A 17,194-nucleotide genomic window follows, 5' to 3' on the forward strand; every position below is an offset into this window, starting at 1 on the left:
AAGATTAGCATGTCCATTATAATTGCGATCCCCTATACAAGTATGAGCAGTGCTCCACACTCTAATTTGCCAGTGTTCATCATACTTTCTCAATGTTGCTCAACACTCCCACAAACACTTCGGTGCTGAAAAATCCTTCGGATTTCCTTGTGGCCACTTACAAACTGCATGCCATCTCTTTATTTTACTTTCAACAACCATATATTGTCGGATTTTTTCCAAATGCCAAAACATCACGGTCGTCTTCAATTCCAACTTCGTTCCAAATATAGTATGCAACCCAACATTGCTAGAATCTTTTTCAGTCCAATAATGCACACTAGAAAGTTCTTTAGATAAAAAATATTGTAATTTCAACTAGTTTTTCCTCTTGTTTCTTACTTTAACCCTGAACCTTTTTCTCCTATCTTTTACTTTATTATTTATATGTCTCACCATCCACAACGCAATTTCAACTATAGTTTAAAGATAGAAAACGATCATGCCAACAAGGTAAAAGCTATTGTGGCAGATGTTTAAAATAGATTTCATATGAAAATTAGTTACAAGAAAGCATGGTATGCTCAGAGGAAAGCTTTTGAGCTTGTATAAGGTGGATGGGAGTGGTCATTCAAAGTTTTACCGTCTTATATGAATGAAATGCAAAGACAAAATCCTTGTACAGTTGTCGAGTGGTTGCATGATGATAGATTAAGTTGTGGTATGAATAAGGGATTCAAGTACGTATTTTGGGCTTTTAGACCAGTTGTAGAGGCTTTTCAAACTATGCAAACCCGTTTTAACAGTTCATAGAACTCATCTACGTGAAGGATGTCTAGGCAAAATTCTTATTGTCGTTGGATTTGATACTACACTACTAGAAAAATGAGTTATTCTTACTCTGTATTTGTGGCACTTTACAAAAGATGCCATTATAGACACCCAGTCATTACATCAACGTTTCACTGCATTTATAATATTCATTGTTGCTGCGTTTTAATTGAATGCCATAATAGAAATCATGTAATGGCATTTTCATTACTTTTCTTATGATTATAAGTACGAAATATTATGCCTAAATTTAGATATAAAAATAGAAAATAAAAATGGATATAGAGAATATAACTTGCTTCTACACTAAATGACCATCATCGATTTATTTAGATTTAATAATTGACCGAGTGATTATTGTCTTTTTAACTAAATTTGTTTATGGATTCAAATAATACTCAGTAATTAAGTTTAAGTGTTTAAGAAAATAATAAAAACTGAGAAATTGATAATTATATGATTATATAAATATAAAAATGATTGCTTTAGACTATTATAACATCATAAAATTAGTTTAGTTATCGTAACCTCTTTCAGTCAAGCATAAAAATTAGTACTACTAGTCAAATTTTGTTTTCTATTGAACTGACAAATTGAAGAAGGCAAAATAGAAAATTGGATAGTTTTCACTTTTCACCGCCATTGGCGGTAACTTTCCCACCAAATCAGATTTCATTCGCATCTAACCCTAGTTGCAAATCCCAATCCATTCATTTTATTACTCAAAATCAACTGCAAATCTCAGGAAGAGGACGGAATGGATAAATTTACACCTCTGAATCAATTGATTTGGTGATGAGAAATTGATGTGGGTACAAGAGCAGCCCTCGCCGTCTGAAATCGTCCACCCGAGGTTCCTTTCACTGTACAACCCTCATTTTTTGAATGTAATTTCTCTGTGTAAATGCGCATATATTGTTCGACTTTTATTTGTCAAAGTTTAGATAAGTTTGTTTTATTTGAAGCTACAATCGTAACTAGATCCTTGATGACAGAGTGAGAAGGATGCACACGACTTTCTTTTCATTGTGAAAGTGTAAGTTCTTTCTTCAGCTTCATGAAAGTATATTTTTATGTAGGAATGAGCCTGATTGATATTGGGGGATTTGCAATTTTACTACTATTTGATTTTTATGTTGTCTTTTGTTGTTTTAGGAATAATCTATTGCAATTTTGTTTTACACTAATGAATCATCTAATCATATTTTAGACACTCATTTTTGTGCATTGTAGTTTATAGGATATTGTTATTTTGCAAGTATAAATCAGTGTATGGAATTACATAACACATTATCGTTTATATTTTATTGATTTGTAGACTTGATAATGGGTGAATTTGTGAATAATAAGTTTAGTAATATTTGGAGCTATATTAGTCAAGCTGGATATATGGCCCATCTGACTTCATAACGGTAAGTTCTCTATAGTACTCATTTGTTCATATCCAACTAAAATTCTTTTAGTTCATATTCTTTCTCAATTTCAACAAAATTATGTTTTAGTTCAACTAAATTATTTTTTTTGGATTTTCATCTTGATTTTGAAGATTTGAATGATTTCAAATGGATCAAGTCATATCTACAATAACGTTTTTGAATGGTTCATCTTATTAGCACTCTCGATTACCTTTTGGGTTATGACTTCCATATTTACCAGCTTTGAAGCATGGAGGAATATTTTCAATATTGTTTGTATTTGGTCCCACTTCTAATATTTTAAGTAAATCATTTTCATGTTTCTAATGTATTACTCATGTACATGGTTGTGTCCTTTTTCTTCAGTTTAAGTATGTTTAACTTCATGCATAATTTTTTTCACATGTAGCATAACTGGAACATAAATTTAATCCATTTTTCTACATATGGTTTTTATAATCGTATATCTGTAGAATTTTGCACTATATAGTTTGATATGTGTGTCTATAAACTATAAATATGTTATCCCATTCACAAATTTAGAGACTTAATGTTAGCTTGCTTCATTCACTCTAAGTTAGTAAGTTGATAATGCTTTGTCTTGGTAATTGTCTTGTATGAAGCATGTGCCTTGGTAATTGCCTTGTATGAAGCATGTTTTTAAGCTATCAGTAGCGATGTACCTACTCCGAATTTCATATGCTTATAATAGTTTCTTTTCCATGTTCTTTATTAGAGTCAATGAGATTGCAAGTGTCATGCATATTGTTATACATATACTGTATACGTGTATGGTTTTGATGTTCAAAGAATAAAAAGTAGTGAAAACTTGTTTATTTGAGAAATACACTAGGTACTAACATGTACTAACTTGATATATTTATATATTATGCAGTACTGTATGCGGAGAATAAGAAGGGTATCGAAGTCAATATGCAAGTTCTACATGCTTGTATGGATTTACATTTTCTAGGTTTGTTTCTTCTTGCCTTGATGATTGAAAATTTGCTAGGAAACAGAGAAGAAAAAAGTGTTGATATATTCATTCTCTATACAATCTATCATGAGGAACAGGTAAAACCTTGTTATTTTCTTGACCTTATATTATCATATTATGGAATATTGGAAAGTGGCAACTTTTGAGTTAGCATTGCTAAGGAAGGTTTCAATCTTTTATTTGGGTATCACCTTCTTTCCATTTATGTTAGTTTTTTTTTAATGTTAGGCTTTATGAGTATATCCACCATAAGTTCTTTTTACGATGCATCTGAGCTTGCAACTCGCATCTTGCCAAACATTGTTGTCCTAGTAATGCAAGTGTACACTAATCATGTCCACATCTCAATCTATATCAAGATCCGAATTTGATTAGCACCACATATGCATTAATAACAAAGTTAAGTATAGTATATCTCTTTACTATATTAATTTTATTATATTTTGTACTTGGTTACCTTGATTAATATTGCGTTTCTAATATCTTAATAGGAACACATCACACATGATGTTGTTGCGAAGATGAAGTTAGCTAAGTATTCTTACGCGGATGTGATTGCATGTGAGAATGAACTTCTAAGAAAAATCGAAGTGTTGGATAAGCTTTGTAGTTACCAAGAACCTTTTTTGTATTTTTTATTTTAATATTGTATACTTTCATTTCATGGAAATTATTATACAAGTTTTTTATATGAAAATATGTTTTGTATTTGAACTCATTGTAAATATCATGCGGAACTGATCATAGTACTATGGATAATGAAAATTTAATTATATATATTGAAATTTAGCAAAATTAAATGATGAAAACAAATTTATATATATTTGAAGGATGATAATATAGCTTTTACATATATGTAGGTGAAAAATGTAAATTATAAATATTTGCAGGTGAAAATGTAATTAATAATGTTTGCAGGGGGGATTTTATAAATTTTTACGTATAGTAAATGGGTGTAGTCATATCGACAGTATGTTCCCCCCAAATTTTTTTTGGGGGGGAACTAAAAATCCTTGAAAGTAAATACTACTAATAAATACTCTGTCTGTGAATAGGCGCCTCGCGTTTCCATTTCGGGTTGTCCGCGAATAGGAGTCTAGGTGTTTATACCATAAATGGTGACAGGGTGAGTATATCATTATAATGCTTAATCATATAGTCATGTTTTTATGTTTTCATATCAGTGTAAGCTACATGCTAATAAACCATCATTGTATCTATCTCCTTAAACTATGAATTTTAATACTAATTTATTCAAAACATGCATATGCATATTAGATTTCCAATAATTAATGTTCGAATATTAGATGTTTTTAAAGTGTGATAGCTCAGTTTTAAGTTAAGAGCCACAATACAGTTCCAAAAACCGTCGACCGCATGTTGCGGTTTTTGGGGCTCTATTGCATGTGGGAAAATGGTGGAGCGCTTCACTTATCTGTGAGAGCGGTGGTTTCCGCGAAGCTATTGCGGGCTTTTCAGCAGGGCTATTTTTTTTTTCAATACTTAAATTATTCTATGTTTAAATATCTTCATTCTTCTATCGTATTGGTATTTTAATCTATGTTATTTGTTTCATAAATCGACCATTAAAATAACAACATATGAAAAATGGTGAAATAAGTTGAATTTTGTGGTGAGAGCTATTTCATTTGTTTAGTCTGAAATTTTAAAATGTTAACATACCAGCTGAAAAATAGGTTGATGTGGATTTTGGGCAGGTTTTGTGTCCATTACTGTGGATACCCTAAGATCCAAAATTGTTCTAATAAAATGTGTATATGTCATTTTAATTTCCAATTCATTTTATTTTATGTTTTTAGCTGTTTGATAGATGTTATTATATACTCCATCTGTCCCATTAGAAATGAAACGTTTTCCTTGTTAGTTTGTCCCATTAAAAATGAAACGTTTGCTAAAATGGAAACATCTTTATTTCTACATAAAACCCGTGCCGATTCCCAAATGTTGCATATTTAATGGGACGGAGGGAGTACAAATCTGATTTTTAAGGTCTACATAATTGTAACAGCCCGCCTTCCTAGGGTACAATAAATACGGCGACTGCTACCAAAACGGACTTAAAAGAAATGAAAACATAGGCTAGGGTTTCAATTAAAGGGATTTGTCTAGGGTATTTAAACGAACTATTCAAGCAACAAGTCAACGGTTTAATCAAGAGAAATAAATGAAGGAATTAGTACCATGAACTACGATCAAAAGTCAAGGGTTCGACATAAGTTCAACCAAAAACCACAACATGTCTCAAGTTTCTAAACCGAAAGGAACAAGTGCAAAATATCCAAATAATACTAAAGAGTTTCAAAGGAAAATCCAGCGGAAACAACCAAGAGAAAGTGAAGCCATGTATGAAGACACGACTACACTAGAAGTTCAAAACATCCATCTTAATTAATTAATATGCTCAACACCCGCCACCGCTCGTCGTCGTTCAACCTGCACATAAGGAAAATACATGCAGGGTTGAGTATTTTGAAATACTCAGTGAACTCGTTGCCAAAACATTTTATAAGTTATGTCACCCTTACCATAGTGAACTCGAGGTTTTACAATTATCAAAATAAATATTCAACGAGTATCACAAAAATATTTCCTTAGACTGACCAGTCAAACAACTCCCCACTTTTCTCATCAATTTCCACAATCACAACATTTCCATGGTGCGACGAAAATGTGGCCACACTTTTCGCCCACGAGACCGGCCGACTAGCAAGGACGGCTCCTGATCCCACCGAGTACACAGCCTGGTAGGGTTTGCGGCCCTACTCAGACCCGAATTCGTTTAAACATATCCATAGCCCTATAGCCCAATGGAGCGAACTCTCAAACTGGGCATCAGGCGCACAATATCACAACAAAACAGACATAGGCATGGCATAATAGTTAAACCGCCCTTATCTCTCCACATTCATAAATTTGCAACATAAAAGAGTTTAAGAATAAAGCCCACCTCGACTGCTTAGATTTCAAGTATGTTCTTTCCCTTTGTTATCCTGCTACGCAACACACCTTTTAATCACATAGGCATATATCACAAATCAGTTTCAAAATCCACTCCTAAAACATGCATGCCTTAACGCTTTCCCATTTCCCATCGATTTATCTTAATATCACCAATCAAAATCATGTTCATCATATAAATTTCATTCGCATCTTAACTCTATATCCAACATCAACACAGGTCACACATGAGTGTTTTGCCAACACACACACACGACGCACACACGCACACACACACACACGATTTCACACGTATACACATGCACACGTTTTCTATGTCCCACATATCCCACTCTCACTCAATCCGGATGCAAGAGGGTTCAAGAATACCGATTAATCGGTTAGAAAGAAGAAGATTAATATGAGAATACTTTTTTGAGAAAAACGAACGGTAGAAATCAAAGTATTAGCCTTGGTTCTTCAAGATTATTGGATTAAACTTCAGTTCTTCTCCAAAAGATGACGAAATATTGGAGAATAGAAGAAAAATTGAGAGAGTGAGAGAAGAGAGGGAGGCGATTTTTTGATGGTAGGGTTAGGGGTTTCTCTTATTTATAGGGTTCAATAAAATCTTTAGGTAATTAAGTAGAATATTTGGGAAGATTTGATTCTACACAGTTAAATAAAATAAATATTGTGAAGTAGAGAAGAAGAATAAAAAGTGGCGTGAATTAGGGTGGGAGAATGAGGAATTTTCGAAAATCTTGGCTATTTATTTAGCCAAGATTTTGTTTGGTATATTTTTCGAAGTAGAATAAAATATCACGGAGCAAAATAAAAATAAAAATCCTCCCCATTGGAGAAAGGAAATAGGCGTGTAGAAGGGGTCCTTCATAAGGAATGGATTTTGAATGTTAGCTAAAATAAGATATGGCAAGATCTCTTGAGGTATGGAAAGATTTGGTAGCATATTTAAATTCTAGGTATGGAAGGAAATCAAGTAAGGGATCAATTAAACAATAAAATAATTCTTCCTTCGCAAACATAGGTGATTTTCGAAAATCACCTAGAATCAATAGGGCTCGATTTTTCTCATTAAGAATTATAGAATAATTGGATTTTTTTGGATTTAATTTGGATAAATATCCCAAGAATTAAATTAAATCTGGAAAAATAGAATTCCTTCTCCAAAAAGTGAAGGTTCGAAAATCTCAAAATTATATGGCTAGTATTTATGGAAATTTTCCCTAATATTCTCACTCACCCTTAAACAAATAATTCACCTCATAATTTAATTAATCACATGCCACATCACATAATCAACAAGTTTGACTTTTCAAACTTCCAACGCAACCCTAGATACAACTCGGTCAAAGAAACTCATGCAATAAATTCATTCATCAATTAATTCTAGGGCTCTAAAATTAGGGTTCGAAAATCCGGGATGTTACAATAATAATATAGTTTCTAATTGCAATGTAAAAACTATTTGGCATGCCCATCGCACGGGTTGTGACACACACTGGTATAATAAAAAAATATGGCTTGTGATGTAGATTGACAATATAATAAAACTCAATAAATTGGATATATTTCTAAAATTAACATTATTGTGGCGTAGTTTTGCAATTTTTAGTTTGGTAATTACTAAATGGAAAGACCAGTTTAAATTCAAACATTTCTAGAAACAAAAAGGTCAAAATGATGTGGCAAAATCAAAACATTCTCATTTTAACTTACTTTATTAATTGAAAATATGGTTTTAATCCCAAAAATCATACAATTTGCGAATTTTCGGGTCTTTTTCCTCAACTTTAAAAGCGATATATACTAATAGAGTAAGATTTAAATTTTTTGTTTTTAATAATTCCTAATCCGTCCATATAGCATATCTACTATACATACTCCATTCATCATTCATTTTTTACATCAAGTAATATCATCGTTCTTCTCTCATTCTTTGCCGAAATGGATCGAATGAAATAAATCGATTGATAGCGCAGCGAAGCAAGAAGAACAAGATTGTTGGGCAAACTTTGCCGCTGCCGTGAACCACGATTCCAGAGGATTATTTTCGACGGCGGTTCCCGTGCTGATTATTGTGCAGTTTGATCTTTATCCATATAATTATCATTTCATAAATAAATCTGAACTCTTAACTATTTACAGTTCACCAACTCGGGCGGATGATTGGATATTAAAAAAGAGATATACAGATAATTTATTTCCTAAGGTATAATTCTAGAGAAAATAATCATTAAATAAAATTTGGTAGTAGCTCTTATCATTAATATTTATTTTAGATGGCATGCTACAAATACCAAAGAAACATATCTAATTAAATTAATCCATATAACCAAAGAAATAATACAGAATCAACGCAATTGACAAAATACGAGATGTTTTTAATAATTCAGAAAGGCATGACAAACAATATATAAGAAGATTATAATTAATCCCTTACAACATTGTGAAAACCAAACACAAGTACATTAGATTAATGATCAATTCTTGGGAACCCAACAACCATGCAGCCCATAAGGAAGACCATAGGGAAATTTAGCTCTAGCAATCTCTTCGAAAGTAGTTCCATCCAACACCAAGGCAAATCCATCACCATTCTTCTGACTAACCATGGAGATCACAACACCTGCAAATATAAGTATACAACAATGAGATTGGATTCTCATAAAAATTAAGTGAAATGAACTTTTGAGAGCAAATTAAACTAACCATCATCTTCCTGAGTGGCACCCGGCCTAGCAACAAAGAAGGGTTCGGAGGGGATAGCGCCTTCCTCACACCAGCTCTTAGCCTTCTTGTCCACTAAATCAAGCTACACAACAAAATTATGGAGTAGTATTAAACACAAGCTAAGTGTTATGGGAAATTAATTAATTAGGGTAATGAATGAATACCTTAGTAATGGTATTTGGGAAGTTGCAAGGCCTTTGTGCACCGGTAGCATAAGCATAGCGATATTTCTTCCCCAAAAAGTTAGGGTTAATGCTACACATATCCATGCCTCTCCCATGCTCATTTGGATCCAATGCTGCCTCTAAAGTCCCATTTGGGCTCCCATCAATTGGAATCCTAAATCTCCCAACCCTTCATAATCACAAACAACACTTGTATGTTAATTAGTAGTCCATAAATCAACAAATTAGCTAAATAGAGATAAAAAGATAGTGTTAAACAGACTTTGCATCAGGCAACACATCTTGGCCGTGTAATGAGCGAAGATTGTGGAGCGAAAGGTTTGGAAGAATGGCAGGATCAGCTTCATGTTCACAACAATCAGCAATAACAGCCGTCACTCTTCCATCTTCATCGGTCTCTTCGTAAGCATTGATGAAATGAAATGTCACAAACGGAGGAACCTCCACACTCGCCACCTTAATTATAAATAAATAAATAAAACAAGGAAACAATATTAATTTCATAGTAATAATTTTTAACAAACAAAAAAAGAAGAGAATTACTTACAGTCTTGCCAGTAGCTTTGCACATAACGTGCATGTAGGCTTTGGAGTCAGGGAGCCATTGAAACTTATACAATTCTGTGGGCTCAGCCTTTAGCAAATTCTGTGGACAATACCTAAGTGGCATCTCCGGGACAACCACATAGTTTTCAGTGACCGGGAAGGAATGGACCCAGCCTGGAGACGGCCTGCCCCGACAATTGACCCGCCCCATGAGTTTCCTCTCATTGGTCCCAGGGTTCATCCTCACGACTTGGTGGCCGGGGTTGATTAGGTCGGGCAACAAAGTAATATACTCGGTATCAGTGACAATTGGGTGGGCCGCTTGAATAAGGCCCCCCAAATTGTCAGTATACTCGAACTTCCCCAACGTCTCTAACGTGTCGGGGTCAATGAGAATGGATCCTTTTTGGGTCTCGGTCAAGCACAGGACTCGTCCATCCCCTAGCTTAACCACACCGGTCATGGTATTGTCGGTAAGGGAAGCCCCCGAAAACAGCTTAGCTAGGTCGCCCATGTAGTCTAAGAAATTCTCGCTTTTGGGGCCATTATCGGAGAATTCACGGAAGCAAACTTTTTGATTCTTTTGGGCGGCTTTGTACGCTTCAGACTCGATTTGCCGGTGCCCCATTACGAGGCGCCCGCTGTCAAAGTTGAGGCGGACGAGGGTAGCGTACCCATCGAAGAGGTGCTGGAGGTTGTAGTCTCCGACGTGCCATACTCCCGGACCGTTTCTTAGATATGTCCCATTCTGAAAATTATAAATAAATTTTGGTACTAGACTACTAGCATGTAACTATCTATACATATATATATAGCACTAGTAATAGTCCAACCGCATTCATCATATAAAACATTGAATTTTGCTAGTATTTTAGTAGTAGCAATATATACACGTATATAGTCAAGATTTTTTTTTAAAAAAAAGTACATTCTATATAGTACATTATACATACCAGCCATTGAGGAATTTCTCCTTCAACTTGAAGCTCTCCTTGCCATTTCTCTTGCCTTACACTAGTAAAAGCAACATGTGTCTTCTCATTACTTTCAGCTTCCTTTGCTACACCTTCATTTGTAGCTACTTTTGAGATTGTTAGCAATTGCCTATTCTCATTCAAAACACTATTCGGGAATGTTTTCCCAAATAACAACGATGAACAAGACTCATGATGTTTGCCTCGATGACATTGACTGCTGCCCAATCTTCTTTTCGACTGATTGAAGGAGGGTGCAACAATTGGAGAAATTCTCAGGGAAGCCATTGCTTGATTGATTGATGCTAAAATTATAAAAGACTTGCTATATGTTTGATTGTGATTCTGGTGAATAGAAACAAACGTATTTATAGGTGCTAATTACGGTTGGCAAGTAACAAATTTTACTATGTAGTATAGATAGATATAGGATATAGTCTACGTGTGGAATGTAATTTTATATGGGAACTAGCTATTGGAATCTCGAATGGTGTGATTTTCATTAATTTTACTACAAAATCATGCACTCTTTGTGGGAGAAATACCTAATTAATATTAAAATTGAAAACGTTCCAACTTCTATAATGTAATAATACTATTAATAAATATTCTTTGAAATACTACCTATATACGCATGCATTTAAACATACTTACGCATGCATTTAAACATACTATTCCTATGATAGTTTCAAAATCCTGGCTTAAATGTGTTGTTAGTAAGTAAAGAGAATTAGAGGGAAAATGTAGAGACAGTGTGTTTCTGTATAGAAAAAAGTATCATTTAGAGTGGACCATCCCAAAAAGAAAACTATATTACTTAAAATGGGGGAGAGAGAGTAAATATAGTAGTATAACGTATTAAATTGGTTCATGTAAATTATTTGCACGCAAAATTAATCTAAATATCTAACAGTACAAATTTTGTATTCATTTTTAAGTAATAAAATAGTACATTCTCTTGGAAATCTCTATGTAAGCATTTAAGTGTAAATGTATAAAAAAATTATTAATTCTTGGCAATTTAAATTAAAAATATAACATATGACTGTCCCACATCGGTGTCAAGAGAAAACTGTAAGTCTCATGGGCCCTCCTCCTATCACTAATTGGTTTTAGAATGGAACTCATGGATTTCTATCATAGTATCAGAGCGGGTCACCGACTGTGGGTCAAATTTAACTGACCAAGCAGTATATCTGGGCCGAAACCAAAAAAATGATTGATCCAGCAGTATATCTGGACATAAAAATTTGGGCCAAGTGGTCCAACCGATCGAAAAAAATTGGGCAGATTGTCCAATCGATTAGAAAAAGTCCAACCCCTCCAAGGTTCATCTTGAAGGGTTTGAGGGAGGGTGTTGGCAATTGAAACTAAAAATATAACATATGACTGTCCCACATCGGTGTAAGAGAAAACTGTAAGTCTCATGGGTCCTCCTCCTATCACCAATTGGTTTTAGGATGAAACCCATGAATTTCTATATTCCCTCTTCCTCTCGTGTTCTTGAAAAAGAAGAATCAATGAATCATAATAATACTAATACTTGTATAGGGAATTGTTGGTAAACGATGTTGTTTCAAGCATACAAATTGACCATTTTTATGGAGGCTACCACATTATCCGTGGTCGAGCGAAAGGGCAAGGCGATAGCTATATATTTTTATAAATTTATGTAGTTTACCTAACTTAATTATTTTAGTTTGGCCTGAGTTTTAATGAGAAAATTGGTAAAGTAATTAAGAGAAGGAAAAAAAATAGTAAGTAAATTACGAGAGAAAAAGAGAAAAGGGAGATAAAATAATGTTAATCATTCGAAAGAAACTCTCTATTCTTAGATAAGACTATGTTTTCTAGACACCCCGAAATGGACACATGAGACTATTTTTTTTTGTGGACGGGAAGATTATTTATTGTACTATAATCAATTTCAACTAGCTAGATTTTTGTACAATAAAACATTGTTAATAACACCTTTTTAGAACAATATCATCTTCAATGCACTGAGCTAGACACGATTTTACAAAGTAACAATCCTAGCTAGTTGAAATTGTGTAGAGGATGGTGGAGTCCAGATAAAGCTAAGAGAAGCAGAAAAAAGGTACCATAAATGGATAAGACTATTTCTATGGGACGAATGAAAAAAAATTGTTGAAAAGAAATCAAGGAAGAAAGAAAAGATTGACTGTAATCAGGTAAATAAGGGAATTGATATAATTCATGATTTTGTGACTAGAGTAAATCTTGCCATGCATAGGTAGTGAAAAAATAAATTTACATAATATCCTTTAATTTTATAATCAAAATATAATTTTATGACAAGCTAATGTACTAAAACCTCTTGAAATCGTTCAAAGTTCTTGAGTAACAAAATATTAATTTTCTTGAAAATCTGTATGTAAGCATTTAAATGTAAATGTATAAAATATTATTAACTCTCCGTCTCATGTTTTGAAAAAGAAGAATCAATGAATTATAAATGGATACTAATAGAATCAATACTTGGTATAGGGAATTGTTGGGAAACGAAGCATACAAATCGACCATTTTTTTGGTTGCTACCACATTATCCGAGGTCGAGCGAAAGGGCAAGGCGATATAGCGCATAGACATCTGTATATATTAGTCCTTTAGCCTATAAAAAATAGTTTTATGGATGATGGCATCAGTTTTAGTGAGAAAATTGATTAAATATTTAAGAGAGAAGAAAAAATAAAGTGAGTAAATTATGAGAGGAAAAGATAAAAGGGATATAAAATAATGGTAATCATTTGGGAGAAACTTTCTATTCTTATTATATGAGATTATATTTTCTAGACACCCCGAAATGGACACATAAGACTATTTTTTTGTGGAAGAGAAGACTATTTATTGTACTATAATCAATTTCAACTAGCTAGATTTTTGTACAAAACATTGTTAATAACACCTTTTTAGAACAATATCATCTTCGACGCTCTGAGCTAGACATGATTTTACAAAGTAACAATTCTAGCTAGTTGAAATCTTTTGTGAGATGGAGGGAGTAATATTTAGTAGTATAACTTATTGAATGATTTGGTTCATGTGAATATTGAAGTAGTATAATATTGAAGTTTTCGGGTACGGATACCCGCAAAATCGGGTTTGGGTACCCTCGGGTACCCGTTTCGACACCCCTATGCATATTGGATTTCCAATAATTAATGTTCGAATATTTGATGTTTTTAAAGTGTGATTGCTTAGTTTTAAGTTAAGAGCATCCACAATACAGTCTCAAAATCTGTCGGCCGCATGTTGCGGTTTTTGGGGCTCTATTGCATATGGGAAAATGGTGGAGCGCTTCACTTGTCTGTGCAAGCGGCGGGTTCCGCGACTATTGCGGGCTTTTCAGCAGGTCTAATTTTTTTTAATACTTAAATTATTCTATGTTTAAATATCTACATTATGCTATCGTATTGGTATTTTAATCTATGTTATTGTTTTATAAATCGATAATTAAAATAAGATGTGAAAAATGGTGAAATAAGTTGAATTTTGTGGTGAACGCTATTTCATTTGTTGGGTCTTAAAATGTTAACATGTCAGCTGAAAAATAGGTTGATGCGGATTTTGGGCAGAGGTTTTGTGTCCAGTACTGTGGATACCCTAAGATCCAAAATTGTTCTAATCAACATGTGTATATGTCATTTTAATTTCCAATTCATTTAATTTTATATTTTTAGTTGTTTGATAGATGTTATTATATACAATTCTGATTTTTAAAGTCTACATAATAATAATATAGTTTCTAATAGCTATGTAAAAACAATTTGGCTCATCCATCGCACGGGTGGTGATACTGGTATAATCAAACAAATGGCTTGTGATGTAGATTGGCAATATAATAAAGCTCAATAAATTGGATATATTTCTAAAATTAACATTACTGTCATGTAGTTTCGCAATTTTTCGTTTGGTAATTACTAAATGGAAAGACCAGTTTAACTTTAAACATTTCAAGAAACAAAAAGGTCTAAATGATGTGGCAAAATCAAAACATTTGCATTTTAGAAAAAGAGAAACAACAAGAAAAATACATTGGAATTCGAAAATAGTTTTTAACCCATCATAAATTTATAACCGTTAACAAGACGGAGAGAGTTATTCTAAAAATGTGTAACAAATCTTATGTTTTAATTATATACTAGGAGTTTAATTATATACTATGAGTAGGTGGATCAATGCAAAACTAGATCTTAATATAAAAACGTAGAAGAAAGCCGTATGTAGGACATTTTTAGATCATTGTTTGTTTATTGTTAGGTCATTTTATAAAGGATGACCTAAAATGATCTAAAAATGACATCAAACCCAAATTTTATAAAATGACCTAAAACTAATTAATAATGACCTTTCGTGTTTTTGCTTAATTATTAACCATTAGATAATCTATCTAATCTTAGGACCAAGATTTAGACTGCATTTTTGGAACTAGATGTGTTCTTGTTTGGATCATCTCGATCTCGAGTAAGGTATATAAATCTTAGCTCCATATTTGTTGGGAACAAATGGAAATATAATAATGCATGTATATATAATATATACTCCATATATTTATATGTAGTTTACCTAGATTAGTTTCTCAACTCAATATGAGATAAAATAAAATAATACAGGATATAACATTTGTATATTACTTAGGAATATGATTTCTAATAACTTTATTTTCATGTGTTTGGAAAATATCAAGATTTTAAATTTTATAGTATTAGATTTAAAAACCAAACTAAAAATATACTTAATATTTTTTATTTATAAAAAAATAATAGTATGAAATTTTTAATAAGTTATTGATTAAATATAATAATAATTATATTATTATATTTATTGTTACGATGGATATTTTAAATATGGTTAATCCATCATAATATATAATAATATAAATATACTTATATTTATTTTAAATATGGTTAATCCTAAAGACTAATTACTTTCCATTATTTATCGGGATCGTATTGATTTTACGCTCTCACGCAGCTAATCACTGATCGTGAAATTTTACACCTAGGATAAGCTGATCACGTCTCCTAGGCTCTACTCACCAATCCCTCACTCCTACCGTCGCATAGTAAGCTCGGGATTGGCTTCTAAGAACGTTCAACACACAAGATCCACCCCGGACTATCCCCTGATCAGTTTTAGCCTAGGGTTCCTTATCTATGTTAGCTCCCTACTCCAAGTTAAAGAGATATTGAAGTTAAAGCCATTACCGGATTAAGTTTCCTAGAAATTCCCAACACGGATTGAAATAAAGACATAGATAAGAACCAAATAATGGAAATCAATCAAAACATAATCATAGATTCATATTTACAAGCTTCTCTAACTAACTAGGAGTAATCCCTAAAATCTAGCCACTCATGGTGGGCAACAATACAAGAAAACAAGTAAATGCTACCATATGGGCAAGATTATGGAAGAATTAGCCTCAAGCTTCTTCTTCTTCTTCCTCCCAAAAATGGACTCCAAGCCTCTTTCTCTCTCTAAGGATCGACTCCAGCCGCCAAAAGATACATTGGAAGTCGTGCCCTAGATATTTAAATAGCTAGGGCTAAAAAAACAGGCCCAGTAACATTGGCCTAGTCGGGCGATCTGCGCCTTGAAAAATGCTCGATCGGGCATTTAACTCACGATTAGGTCGCGCGTTTTAACACCCGGTCGCGCGTTTTTCACAGGTCGCGCGTTTTGCACTGCAATGCGCAGTCTTCGTAAAACAGCCATATCTTCTTCATCCGGACTCCGATTGAGGCATGCAAGGTATCCACGCGAAGCTCTTTAGAAGGTGAATGCAATGGTGGACTTGTAGAAGCATTTGAAATTAATCTTGAAGGGCTGATTACTGATCAGATTCGGACCTTTGTTTTCTTCCTCCTCTCTCTCTTATGGATTGGTCTTTTGTCGTACAATATATCAAAATGAGTCCATTTTCCACCTAAAAATGTGTGTTAAAACAATACAATAAAGGACTACAATTGGATTCACATCACTCGCTTGTTGGACAATTGCGCGTGTCAAGTCATTATCCTTTCTTTTGTAGCTAAAGTCAAACGTGACATGCTTAGTTGAAGATTTTTGACATGTATAGTTGAGGTTTTTGCTGCTAGCAGGTTGGGTGGTCTATAATAGTGTCAGTTGTTATGTAAAAAAAAATTACAAGTTATAAAGACAAGTTGTTAATAAGAGGTTAAGCATATCAAAATGTGACACCATTTATTCGGTATGATGAACCGAGTAAGGGGTGTTACAAGGAACTCGCACCCGTGCAATATGCACATTGGATCATGAGTGCGGGAGGGTGACTATATTCAATGTATCTCGCTTCGGGCCCGCGCTAGCACAACGATGTTCTATGTCGGTCGAGCACATCTCAGCTCATGGCCGAGCTTTTGGGCACATCTGGTGCGGTCTGACCGAGTCCCACAGCCTCCTCCTCACAAACAAATGTCCCTAGGGATCCGACTCAGACATTATAGACTTCCCTTGTGTGATAAACAAAACTTTCTAAATCACTTAACTTTCATAGTTTTTCTTATATAC

General features: G+C 33.6%; 1 protein-coding gene and 1 long non-coding RNA gene across 2 annotated transcripts; one reads left to right on the top strand and one right to left on the bottom strand.

The window, feature by feature from the left end:
- Positions 1-1,412: 1,412 nt before the first annotated feature.
- LOC148931144 (uncharacterized) lies at positions 1,413-3,919 on the top strand. Its single transcript, XR_016136808.1, has 4 exons — positions 1,413-1,663; positions 1,806-1,846; positions 3,121-3,198; positions 3,714-3,919. It is a non-coding gene; the product is annotated as an uncharacterized LOC148931144 (long non-coding RNA).
- Positions 3,920-8,671: 4,752 nt separating this feature from the next.
- LOC148931145 (carotenoid cleavage dioxygenase 8 homolog B, chloroplastic-like) lies at positions 8,672-10,927 on the bottom strand. The gene is made up of 6 exons (XM_089069386.1): positions 10,619-10,927; positions 9,667-10,413; positions 9,382-9,575; positions 9,099-9,288; positions 8,914-9,016; positions 8,672-8,830 (listed from the first exon to the last, which is right to left on the bottom strand). The coding sequence occupies exons 1-6, from the start codon at positions 10,925-10,927 to the stop codon at positions 8,685-8,687; spliced, it is 1,689 nt and encodes a 562-aa protein (XP_088925512.1). The 3' UTR covers positions 8,672-8,684.
- Between the last annotated feature and the right edge of the window lie 6,267 nt (positions 10,928-17,194).

The sequence above is a fragment of the Salvia hispanica genome, chromosome 3 (genome assembly GCF_029641045.1).
Source record: "Salvia hispanica isolate PSC_SH4W2 chromosome 3, Shi_PSC_v1, whole genome shotgun sequence".
NCBI lineage: Eukaryota > Viridiplantae > Streptophyta > Magnoliopsida > Lamiales > Lamiaceae > Salvia > Salvia hispanica.

Coding starts and splice junctions, on each gene's coding strand:
- LOC148931145 (XM_089069386.1), bottom strand. CDS start 10,927: ATGGCTTCCCTGAGAATTTCTCCAATTGTTGCACCCTCCTTCAATCAG. Junction 10,414..10,618: donor GAGAAATTCCTCAATGGCTG/GTATGTATAATG, acceptor TATAATTTTCAG/AATGGGACATATCTAAGAAA. Junction 8,831..8,913: donor TGCCACTCAGGAAGATGATG/GTTAGTTTAATT, acceptor TTATATTTGCAG/GTGTTGTGATCTCCATGGTT.